Source organism: Micromesistius poutassou, assembly GCF_964030765.1.
Source record: "Micromesistius poutassou genome assembly, chromosome: 17".
Classification (NCBI taxonomy): domain Eukaryota; kingdom Metazoa; phylum Chordata; class Actinopteri; order Gadiformes; family Gadidae; genus Micromesistius; species Micromesistius poutassou.
Window position 1 is genome coordinate 12,483,323 of NC_140287.1, and position 12,025 is coordinate 12,495,347.

The 12,025-nt window shown below is 45.2% G+C and overlaps 1 protein-coding gene across 1 annotated transcript; it reads left to right on the forward strand.

Annotated features, from left to right (window-relative positions):
• Positions 1–130: 130 nt before the first annotated feature.
• On the forward strand, positions 131–10,315 carry LOC311362366 (serine/threonine-protein kinase PAK 2-like). The gene is made up of 15 exons (XM_084482184.1): positions 131–319; positions 4,633–4,823; positions 5,024–5,130; positions 5,307–5,454; positions 5,622–5,638; positions 5,748–5,861; positions 5,987–6,101; positions 6,208–6,271; positions 6,388–6,436; positions 6,560–6,672; positions 6,787–6,904; positions 7,598–7,697; positions 7,858–8,054; positions 8,190–8,327; positions 8,703–10,315. The coding sequence occupies exons 2-15, from the start codon at positions 4,649–4,651 to the stop codon at positions 8,787–8,789; spliced, it is 1,542 nt and encodes a 513-aa protein (XP_084338310.1). The 5' UTR covers positions 131–319; positions 4,633–4,648; the 3' UTR covers positions 8,790–10,315.
• Positions 10,316–12,025: the final 1,710 nt, after the last annotated feature.

Consider the following 12,025-nt stretch of genomic DNA (forward strand, 5'->3'; position numbering starts at 1 on the left):
TGGTACTGAAGTCCCGCCCACCGTAGCATTGATTTGGAACAATCCCGTGCCAAGCGTTCCGTCTTGAAATGAGGTTAGCTAGTGGGTGGGGCCTACATGGGTTCGTAGCTTCCGCTACGCCAGGTTCTTGGTTCGAGACCCACACGACTGCTGATGGGCCAGACAATATAAATGTACAAAGCAATTGATTTAAGGCTCCAAGCGATTTGGATACATCTCGGCGCCAAATCGGGGTGTGAGAAACAATAGTGTGCACAACTGGGGCGGAGTTCCACGCGTCGCCCGGAACTTTTTTTGTTTGCTACTTTGACAGCAGTCGGTGAGTTTGGGTTTGTTCATTCAATTGAGGGATTCCGAGTGCCTTGAATGGCTGTTCTTTAATACTTACCATTTACTAACAACCTAAGTAGACGTTCATCTAGGTTTATATGAATCGAAGATTGGGTCCAGGATATGTAAGTTACTATTGTATCGTCAGTGAGGGATCCCTGCTGATTTAGTTCGGCCTTTGCGTTAGCAGGATTCTTGGCTCTAAATGCAGGTACATCGTCCTTTCATTTAAACCTAAATAATTACAGGGCCGATGATGTAAAAGCATCTACAATACCAATGGTATCTTAACCTATTCATATAGAATATATATTATAAGCAGTTGATGAGTAACGTCTTTGTATACTGATACATTTGCTCATTGTAAGAAAGGAAGTGCCTTTTTTAACGGATATCTACATTGGCAATTCGATTTGTCAAACCTTCACATGAAGTTGGGTTGAATGTGATGCTTTCAAATACCACACACACACACACACACACACACACACACACACACACACACACACACACACACACACACACGGCAGGCCAATATTTACAAAGACTTCACATTCTGATTGGGGAAGTGAAGTCGTCTTGGATACTTGCTCTCCATTAACCAGTGCTTTATTGGTCAAGATATAATAAGTTCAAGATTTCCCAGCTAATGCTTGTTTGTATGTGTTTCGTCTTGGTGTGTGTGTGTGGGGATGGGGGTGGTGGTCGTGTGGTGGTGAGGGGGTTGGAAGAACCACATCATTGCTTCCAGGGAGTCTTCCACACAGAATGTCCTTTTATAGAAGGCAAATACAAAAGGCCGCTGTTCACTTCCTGTAAACAGCTCGGCAGCTCTGCTTCCCCCTCTCCTGGTTGGTCAGTGTTGTGCCGTGTGACCCGCCGGGGTTCTGGGAGTTCCAGGATGAGGAAGTGTGGGTTTCTCTTTGCGAGAGTCTGACACAGGAAATGGAGAGCGCACCGACAGAGAGAGGCAGAGAGCAAAGGAGGAGGAGAAGTTTGCATCAGAAGGAGAAGACTACACCCCTGGTGGAATATAATTGGTCTGAATTCAGAGCAGCTGTTGAGGGGAAATGCATGTAGGGTGCTAGGGCCTCACATCTTCTTACTTAATGAAGAAGCAATGATGCTGTAGGGTGCTAGGGCCTCACATCTTCTAACTTAATGAAGAAGCGATGATGCTGTAGGGTGCTAGGGCCTCACATCTTCTAACTTTATGAAGAAGCGATGATGCATGTATACATATATCATCGGAGCAAGCCAACCAGCCAACAGTGGGCTGTTGTATGGCAGGTGAACCCTGCCATAAAGTCTAAATCAGATGGAACAATGTTAAACTCGAATGTGTAACAAATTCTCAAACAGAGGAAAATTATTTTACAGCTGAATTATTCTGGGGTCTAATTTCACAAAGCCACAGTTAGCAAAAAGTCGGATGTGCTGGGTCTACCTGTAAGCAACCTAGAGAGAGAGGCCTAAAACCTACCTGCTCCTTAACACGACATGTTTATGGAGTTATAATAAAGTTATAATTACGAAGGTAGAGCCTCAATGGATTTGTGGATTAACAAATGTGTAGGACTACGGATCGTTAGAAGTGGAAGATAAGAATTGAGACGTATCATTACATCTCTCCCACCCAGACACTGCTACAGACCTAGACATTCGAAAACTGTCCCAGACTATCTCCTTCCTATTGTTGGTTCCTATTTTAATACCTTTTGAGCAGACAAGCAGTTAGTGGTCGAGCAGGAGGAAATAAGAAAGTTCAGCTGCGTCAGTGTCAGTAAAGGCAACACAGACTGATTAAGATCTGCGCTCACAATCTTTCAACTGACTACATTGGCGTATTTCTAATTATATAATCAACCAATCTCCAAAGCACTTCCAGTGTGTTACACTGATCCTGTATCCTGTTCCTCAGTCTGACGCCGATTTTGCGGACACATTAGGGCTGCTTGTCTAGCTCACTACACATCAGGAGAATGGATAACATTGTGACCAACATCTGGATATTTAGGAAGTGAGGGCGTCTGGTGTCCCTATAGAACCACTAATGGAACTCGCCCCTCCCTGGGAGGAGGGTTCACGTGTCCAGAGGGGGCTGTGGGGCGGCCCTTACATTGAGGTTTGCTAAATGTTTCGTAACTTTATCCAAAGTGACGATCAAGTGTAGTGAGACGTAGTGAGACAATGAAAAAAAAAAAGTGTTGCACTCCATTGTAACTCTCCAGAAAGTGCATTCTAAATCATATGTATGTGCCAACAACAGCGACAAGGTTTACAAATTGATTTATGGTGTCCGAGACCATTTAGAGTTTGGTATCAATTGGCTAAAACATAGGAATACATTGACAGGAAGTGAAACCTCTACAACTGGTGTGTTGTATTGGTAAATGGCAGAATAGAGCCTTATTAGGTCAGCAGTGACTCGGAATTGACTGCTGTGGCGGGCGGCAACATGGCCCTGTCATGAGGCTCAACCTCATAGAAGAAGTCGTGGTTTTGGTGTTCATAAATGAGATGCCGCATACTGACACTGTTTAGCAGAGTCGTAGGGTAACTGTAGTTAAATGTGTGTTTGGCTCTTGTCATGACTGAGTAGAGAGCGTGCAGTGCAGACAAGGCGGGCCGCCCAGTGTGTCTATCAGTTAACACGACCAAGGGCCTGTTATAAGTGACTGCAGCCTTGAGGCTAGAGAATGCCTTTGTGGGGCGGGGTTTATGAGCGGAGGGGCTTTGCTCCTGACGATTGGCCAGGTGAAGCCACCTATCACAAGCAGCCCTAGAGCTATGGCATTCCTGCTGACACACAGAACATGTCATAGCCTGGCTAGTCGGACGGACACACACACACACACACACACACACACACACACACACACACACACACACACACACACACACACACACACACACACACACACACACACAATGAGACAAGACTAAACTCGTCTCATCCAAAGTATGAGTCCTCTTGCTCAGACCTGTCCAGAGAGAGATGAATTAACTATCAAGCGCTTAGGAGGATGAACGGAGCAGAGGAACAAGGTAGAATCGAAAGATTGTTTGACATTTAGAAAGGAACGGAGGGAAGACAGAAGGGTAAGTCACAACTACCTCAAGATGAAGTGAGTGAGGGAATTGTAAGGGAGGTGACGATTTGGAGAGGGAGAAAGGGAAAGCAAGAGGGATTGGAAGCAAGTGGAGATTGTAGAAGTGTGGTTAGGTTACCCTACTTGCATTTAAGAGTTTTCTTGTGCTGTTTTTCACTTGCCGGCACCAGTTGTTTATCTTGCAGAACTCCAGGGTGTTACTTGAGCCTGTCAAGGACTGGGTAATATTGATGTGTCCGTAGTATGGATAGTGATCATTGGCGATCTGACATGTTTAGAAATGCTTCACAATGTCGTGTTTTTTTGTATGAATATCCTATTAATGACGTTTTGAGCTGTGATACATTAAAACACCAAACTCAAGATATCAGAAAACACTTTATGTTGTATTACACATTCAACCTTTTTATATAATATGCTTTGTCAATGTTTAGCCACATTAGACTATTTTTATCCAAAGCAACAATCAGATAAAGTGGATCAAGTACAATTTGTGTGCTAAAACATTGATAATTGAGTCGTCCACGTTATCCATCTACCTATTTAACTCTTCAAATACGGGTTGGTAGTTTGTTCTGCTGTGAATGTGGTGTTCAGGGTAAAGAGTAGCCATCACCGTCCTTTGACATCTCTGAAGTGCCAGCAGGGTTGGAACGTTGTGCAGTCAAACAGTTGAGGCTAGCCCCACCAGGCTAACGGTAGCCCAAGCGTGGTGCTGGTACACCCATCAGACCAGACCAGACTAGCTGGCTGGTCTAGGGCCTAATTGATATCTCTATTTTAACGGTGAGCGTTGTCAGGGGATGTCAGGTGTCAGATGACAGGTTTGTGGAGACAGCCTGTGTCCAGATGTTTGCACACACGGATATTGGGCAAAATGGTTTTGAAATTGTGAGTGAGTAAGAAGTTAAAGGGTTCTTCTAGCTGACTCATTTGTTTAGTTTGTCAGTAAGCCAATTGGCTGATCACGCACCAACTCGCTCATTCGCCACGTAGATACATGTCTTGGTCACTCACTGTAACGCTCTTATTGTGTCCAACACACACTTTTCCCTTGTTAAGTGCATTCACAATAAGTCTCTTTTACTATAGAAAGAATATTCAACAGGCAGATAGTTGCAGGTAGCAAGGGGCTAGTTGAGTGAATTAATTTATTTATTTTTAGAATGTTAATTTGTGTGTCCTGCAGGTGCACGTGTGTGTAGATGTGTGACAGCGGAGTGTGTGAGGACAAACCCCCCGCCCCCCCTGTCAGGATGAGCAGCCAAGCAGGAGCCAAGGATCCTCAGTCAGCCAATCACAACTCAAAGCCTCTACCCTCTGTGCCGGAGGAGAGGAAGTCGAGGAACAAGATCATCTCCATGTTCGCCTCCGAAAAGGGTGAGTGTCAAGCACACGGTGGTGTCGGAAAAGACGCAAAATTATGCTTTTAATTGTTCGTGTCCAGAATAGGCTTGAGCACTTACAATTATCAGGCAGAGTACTCTCAATGCATAGGGCGGTGGTTGGCACACGTTGGCCTCCGATCAATGTGGCCTCAGCATGCCACTTCCCCCTGTGATAACATGTGACATCTTTAGGTGGGAGGAAGAAGGACCGTGACAAGGACAGGCCAGAGATCTCCTCCCCCTCAGACTTTGAACACACCATCCACGTTGGCTTTGATGCAGTCACAGGGGAGTTCACAGTAAGTGTGTGTATGTGTGTGCGTGTGTGCGTGTGTGCGTGTGTGTGTGCGCAGGTGCACGTGTTGTGCAGGACTCTGTTGGTGCTTTTTGCTAGAATATTAGTGTTTGCATTGACCATCCATGTGTGTCTCTATGTACTTGTATGCATACATGTGTGTGTTTTGTACCTGTGTAGGGTATGCCTGAGCAGTGGGCCCGTTTACTGCAGACCTCCAACATCACTAAGTTGGAACAGAAGCAGAACCCTCAGGCGGTGCTGGACATCCTCAAGTTCTACGACTCGTCCAGCGGGAAGCAGAAATACCTCAGCTTCTCCGCCTCAGGTTGGTCAACATGTATTCCCCTTTCTATTCAAAAGTTTGAATCTCCTGTTTAAACTTTTGAATTATTATAGTGAAGGCCATATAAAACCAATATAGGCCATATTAACCCCATAGGAGCAAGTTTCTCATCCCAACCTCATGTTTTCTCTACTTTTATTCATTTTCAGATAAAGACCCACAGTCGGTGAGTACCTTTTCCTTCAAATTCCAGCCGCGTATTTCGCTTGTGAGTTACACTGCAGGCTGACTGTAACCTGTTTTTTTTGTTGTTGTGTCTGTTGCCATGGTTACAGCCAGGCAAGCAAGCAGGCAAAACCTCGCCGGCAGGTGGCGGCAAGGGTGGCGACGATGATGATGATGAAGCCCCGCCCCCAATCGTGGCCCCCAGACCGGAACACACTAAATCGGTAGGTGGGCGGGATGGGGAAATTCCATTGGATAGTGAGGAGGGCGAAGCATGAGGAAAAAATCCTTATCAAATGAAGGAAGAAAAGAGTGAGTCTGATGTCACTTCCTGTGGTCCTGGCTGCAGGTGTACACCCGGTCGGTGATCGACCCGCTCCCGGCACCAGAAAGTGAGAAGAACGCTGACAAGCTGAGGAAGAAGGGAGGAAAGATGACGGACGAGGAGATCATGGAGAAGCTCCGTATGTAAAACACAAACGCATGCGCTCACACGCCACTCAAGAGACTCGCATGCAAGATACAGGACCCAAAACAGACAAAGACAAAATCTCTCTGAACTTCCCTCAGGTACTATTGTCAGCATCGGAGATCCAAAGAAAAAGTACATGCGCTACGAAAAGATTGGCCAGGGGTGAGTTAAAAGTCCAGACAATCAAATATCACACAATATTTATGTTCTGTTATTTCTGGGATGTATCTTTTGTGAAACTTTATGATGATAAAGACAATTTCTTCTCCGTCCCTCAGGGCCTCTGGTACCGTTTACACGGCCATAGATGTTGCTACAGGCCAAGAAGTGAGCGTGCACCACACAAAGCCACCTGTATAGTCAAACTAAAGACTAAAAACAGCCTGAAGGCAAACACTTGCAGATGTATAAAAAAAAAATACTAAGCACCAAGTGTGTGTCTGTGTGTAGGTGGCCATCAAACAGATTAACCTGCAGAAGCAGCCGAAGAAGGAGCTAATCATCAACGAGATCTTGGTCATGAAAGAGATGAAGAACCCCAATATCGTAAATTTCCTTGACAGGTATGGTGAAGCTGAACAGCCTTGCCTGTGCAGTGCATGCACAACATGAACATTTAGGCACAAAGTAGGCCTATTGAGACACGTGTGTCTGTGTGTGTATGTGTGTGCGCCCAGTTTTCTTGTCGGAGATGAGCTGTTTGTCGTAATGGAGTACCTGGCCGGTGGCTCTCTAACAGACGTTGTCACAGAGACCTGCATGGATGAGGCCCAGATTGCTGCCGTGTGCCGAGAGGTACGTACAAGAGACTGTAACTGACTGGTGTGTAGGAGAGACTGTAACCGAGCAGTGTGTGTGTGGGAGAGAGATTGTAACTGACCAGTGTGTGTAGGAGAGACTGTAACTGAGCAGTGTGTAGGAGAGACTAACTGAGTGGTGTGTAAAAGAGAGACTGTGACTGAGCGGTGTGTAAAAGAGAGACTGTAACTGAGCGGTGTGTAAAAGAGAGACTGTAACTGAGCGGTGTGTAAAAGAGAGACTGTAACTGTGTGGTGTGTAAGAGAGACTGTTACTGAGTTTTTCAGTGCGTTGGAGTCGTAGCCAATCGGAGGAAAGAGGATGCTTGAAATATCACACTAGCCGATCATTGTAGATACGATTTGCTGTGGTAGATACAATAGGGGGCAGGATAGGCTAGCTGGGGTGTTTGACTTCCAGGCAGCCGAAAAGCTCTTGGTTCAAACCCAGATACATTTATTGCATTTTGGATTACACTGGATACTGTAGTATCCAGAAATGTATAGCATTTGTCTTCCAATCCTGGTTCAAGCCCCTGCTCCGTAGCGGCTGTGTGGCGTCCTGAGAACAGCGTGGTTAACCGTTCAAGTGAATTTGGCATATACTCATTAGAGAACCACTAGATGTCATTAATGGCAGCGGAATGCTTGGAATGCCCTCCTTCTCACTCTCTCACTCTCTTGTATCCAGTGTCTCCAGGCGCTTGAGTTCCTCCACGCCAACCAGGTGATCCACAGGGACATCAAGAGTGACAACGTCCTGCTGGGCATGGACGGCTCCGTCAAGCTGAGTGAGCAAACAGACTTATTGATGGGCGTGGCCATGCTTCTGTGTTAGGGCACTGTGTGTACATTCAACATGTTTAAGTTTGTTGTGATACAATAAATCCTACTGTGCATTTTACCGCCAATCATGGAAGAAATTAACCTCTTTCTCTTTCTCTCTGCTAGCTGACTTTGGCTTCTGCGCCCAGATTACCCCTGAGCAGAGCAAGCGCAGCACCATGGTGGGCACGCCCTACTGGATGGCTCCGGAGGTGGTGACCCGCAAGGCCTACGGGCCCAAGGTGGACATCTGGTCCCTGGGCATCATGGCCATCGAGATGGTGGAGGGGGAGCCGCCCTACCTCAACGAGAACCCCCTGAGGGTGCGCATTCATGAAGAATCAGAACAAGGATTATTAGCAACATGCTAATAATGTGTCCTCAGAGAAGTTGATTTGTTGCTGCTGCTTCCATTGTCGTGGTGTGTTGTTTTGTAAATGCTGTGGTGTGGTTTGCAGGCTCTGTATTTGATCGCCACCAACGGGACGCCTGAGCTCCAGAGCCCGGAGAAGTTGTCCCCGGTGTTCAGGTCCTTCCTGTCTCGCTGCCTGGAGATGGACGTGGAGAAGCGAGGAGGGGGCAAAGAACTGCTGCAGGTAGCTGCAAGATGACTTCCTTCTTTCTTTTTTGAAAAACACTTAAATGTACAACATGCTAAATTTTGTTTGAAATGTACTGTAAAACATATGTCATGTACACATAAACTTTAGCTACGTTACTGCCATCTTTGCTTGAACTCTCTCGACGGCAGCATAGAAAGGTCTTTATGTTCAACTTTTTTCAGCAAGTCAAACATTTTCTTTTTTTGAGGGTGGGTAGGGTTTTGTGAGAGCAGGGCAGAGTGGGTTAGGAACAGAGTTTTCTTTATCAACATTGAGAGTTTAACTCAAATGAATAGCATATCTTGCATATTCTACCTTTTTTAAACTATTCCTCTCTCTGTGACGTTAAGCTAGACTGTTGTTTTGCAGCATCCTTTCCTGGAGATGGCCAAGCCTCTGTCCACCCTCACACCACTCATCCTGGCAGCTAAGGAAGCCATGAAGAACAACCGCTAACCACTAGCCTCCGTCGGCTACCGGGCTAACCCAATGACTGCTATGCCAACTTGCATCTTTGGACTGCTGTATCTCTCGCAACCTGCTATCCGCATAGCAGACCGCTAATGATGTTCTGTGATTTCTTAAATTTTTACTGACTATTCTGTATATTTTACAACCCCCCCCCCCCCCCCCCATGCCAGTCACCAATAGCTAACACCTTGACTGAGGTTCAGTGGCGTTAGCCAAGTGCCTATTGAACCACAAAACCTTTTGGGCTATATTTTCAACTCTAGGTGCCTTTCCATCAGAGTATTATTCCCAGTGGACATGCAGATACGTCAGGCCCTTCCTGTGTCAGTGGGTGAACTTCTAATGCTTAGAAGGCAACTGCCACACTTGGATTTTTTATAATATAAAGGGTACTGCTTTATACGTGTGTTGTGTAATGATCGCTGTTTGCCTCAACAGTGTTTCCACATGAGTGTGGTCCATTTACGTCATGAGTCCAGGGTTTGCGTTCGCCATTGGCCCCAATAGGAGAAATGACCTAAATGGTCCAACCTTTCAGTAATTCTTGCCACGAAAAACGCAGTTGATGTTGCCGCACTGCATTTTTTTTACCAACACTCGTATGAAGCAGTGCTCTCATATTAGAAAACAGCCAGGGGGGACTGTTCCTTTTATTTGTAAAAACATGAGTTTGATGTGTGGTTTTATGTGCCATCACCTCCAAGGTTTCATATTCACCACTTTGCCGGAGTTTAGCTCAACCAGTATTTTCCCGATTGTCCTGAGTCTGACCGACCTAGCACCGACAATCAGTTATTCCTGCATTCAAACACTCCAGGCATAGAAACCAAAACCATTTCATTTTTGTGGTCCAACAGAAAAACTGGGAAACTCAATCCTCGTCAACGTTATAAAATGAAAGATGTTCAGCCTCCTGTTGTTTTGTAATCGAGAAATTATACAAGCTCTTTACCTTTTTTAATTTCATGCCTTAACTTTCATTCTTTTCACAATGAAAGCAGTTTTTGAAAGCAATACTGGAGGAAGATTTGTTTTGTATATTTCGTAATGTTTTCTCTGCCATCTCTCTAACGTTTTAGATAACTTTTCTTTATAAAGTAATTGTCACCCTCAGTTGAGCTGCCTCTGCAACACATGGTTCAAAGAACGGAAACATGCTGGTCTTAACAACACTTTTCACACAAAGAGGACCAAATGCAAACACTCAAAGCATGCTAATGCTATGTGGTGGATTGACAATCAGATTTGTATTAAATCTGCACAAACTGCAGGATTGCAAATATACTCTTCCAAGAGTATATGCTACTCTTCTTTAGTTATAAGGATCATTATTAATGACATGTATTCATATAATGGACCATCAAGTGACACATAGCTGTCCAGTCAGAGAGCACACATTCCATTTCCAAGTTCAAAACGTGATTGATATGATCAAAGCTTCAATGCTATTGAATCAAAAGCATACTCCTCCTGAATCTGTAAGTTATTATTAAAGATGGACCGGAACAGTTCATGGAATCTCTCTTTATCTCGATGGCTGTGGTTTTGACAACACAAGAGATTAGTGTTGAACTGGTTTGTGGACATGCACACATACTGCAGGGATGCAAACAGCGCGCTTTTCGGCGGCTGCCGCTTTTTTCACGGCTGTTTGGGTGACTTGTGTGAATCGTGTAGATCCGATGAGTTGTTTTTTTTTTTTTGGGGGGGGGGGGGGGGGGGGGGGTTCTGGGAGGGTCTGATTATAATTTCATCAACAGTAATTCTGTATTGCATCAACGGTAGATGCAATACAGAATTACTGTTGATGAAATTATAATCAGACGCGGCGCCAAACTCCAGGGTCAGACTAAGTGAAAATCCTTGCAGCGCGAGATACAGGTGCGCGCGCCCTGCCGAAACAACTGGCTTCGCGTGCGCAGCGTTCTGATTTACTGTTTTCTCATAGACTGTATCTATGCATTTACTTATTTGGTAGATGATCTACCATTCACGGGGGGGTTATTATCGATAATAGAAAATGCGGATCATTTTCTTTCTCGTGTGTCTCGTTTTTCGCCCGTGCCTAAAACCGCCACTGCTTATAATGCTAAAGCCCAGTTCAGGCCAAAGATTCGCGACGCAACTGCTTGCAACTCGCGACTCCTTGTCTTTCTAGCAACTGACTTAGTAAATAATGTTACAAGTTGTACAACATTATATTTTAGTGCATTAGATAGTGTAGTATTAGGTGCTACATTTTTGTACTGTGATGATCTCTGGAATACCTGTTGTAGCTGGAGCTTCCACTGCTATTGTCGCACTCATGCCAGAAGCTTCTACGTTAATTGTAGGGGCTACGTTGACAGCAGGGGTCGGTGGTGGGATGATGGCAGCGGCCTGGTTCGTACCGGTGGTCGGTGGTGGGATGATGGCAGCGGCCTGGTTCATACCGGTGGTCAGTGGTGGGATGATGGCAGCGGCCTGGTTCGCAGGGGGTGCCACGGATTGTGTCCAGGGATGCAAAGTGCAGTTTGCGCCAAACTGTTTACAAAGGGACACTTGCTTGCGACGCAGCAAGTGCCTGCTAGTTGACCTGCCGGGCGGGACGATCAGTACTTCCCCACATAAAGAGCTTAGTTCTGATTGGATCGCTTCCCAAATCGTCCCGCTTACATTTTAGTCTCGTTTTTTATTCGTTAACGAAAGTGTCAAAAGATTTCGTCGTAGTTTTTGTCATCCTAAATTGATTATTATTTAGTTATCGTCTCGTTTTCGTCAGACTGTAGACAATCTTTTCTCAATGGATCTCCACGAATCACACAAGTGGCCAATGTTGTTTAAAAAAAAAAATAGAACATTTGTGAATAAATGTTAAAAATTCTCAATACTGGACATGGTGAGCTTAAACACATTTAAATTACCATTAGTGACAATAAAATATATATATTTTTTTTTTCTTGGACGAAATTTGAGACCCCCCTTCAAATTTTGCTTTTGAGGCTCTCAGGGGATCTCATGGGTTAATCGGGGGGGGGGGGGGGGGGGGGCAGCCCCCCCGTATTTCGCACACTTGAGAAGTCCATACACTGAATATAACTATCGGATACACTCAGATGCATCCCTCTGAATGTGCAGCCAGCCAATCGTTTTTCAACTCGGGATTAGATATCAGGATTCTCTGCCTAGATATCTCGAACCCGTTATTTTATTTGATGGACGAATATTCTGCAGATTAGACT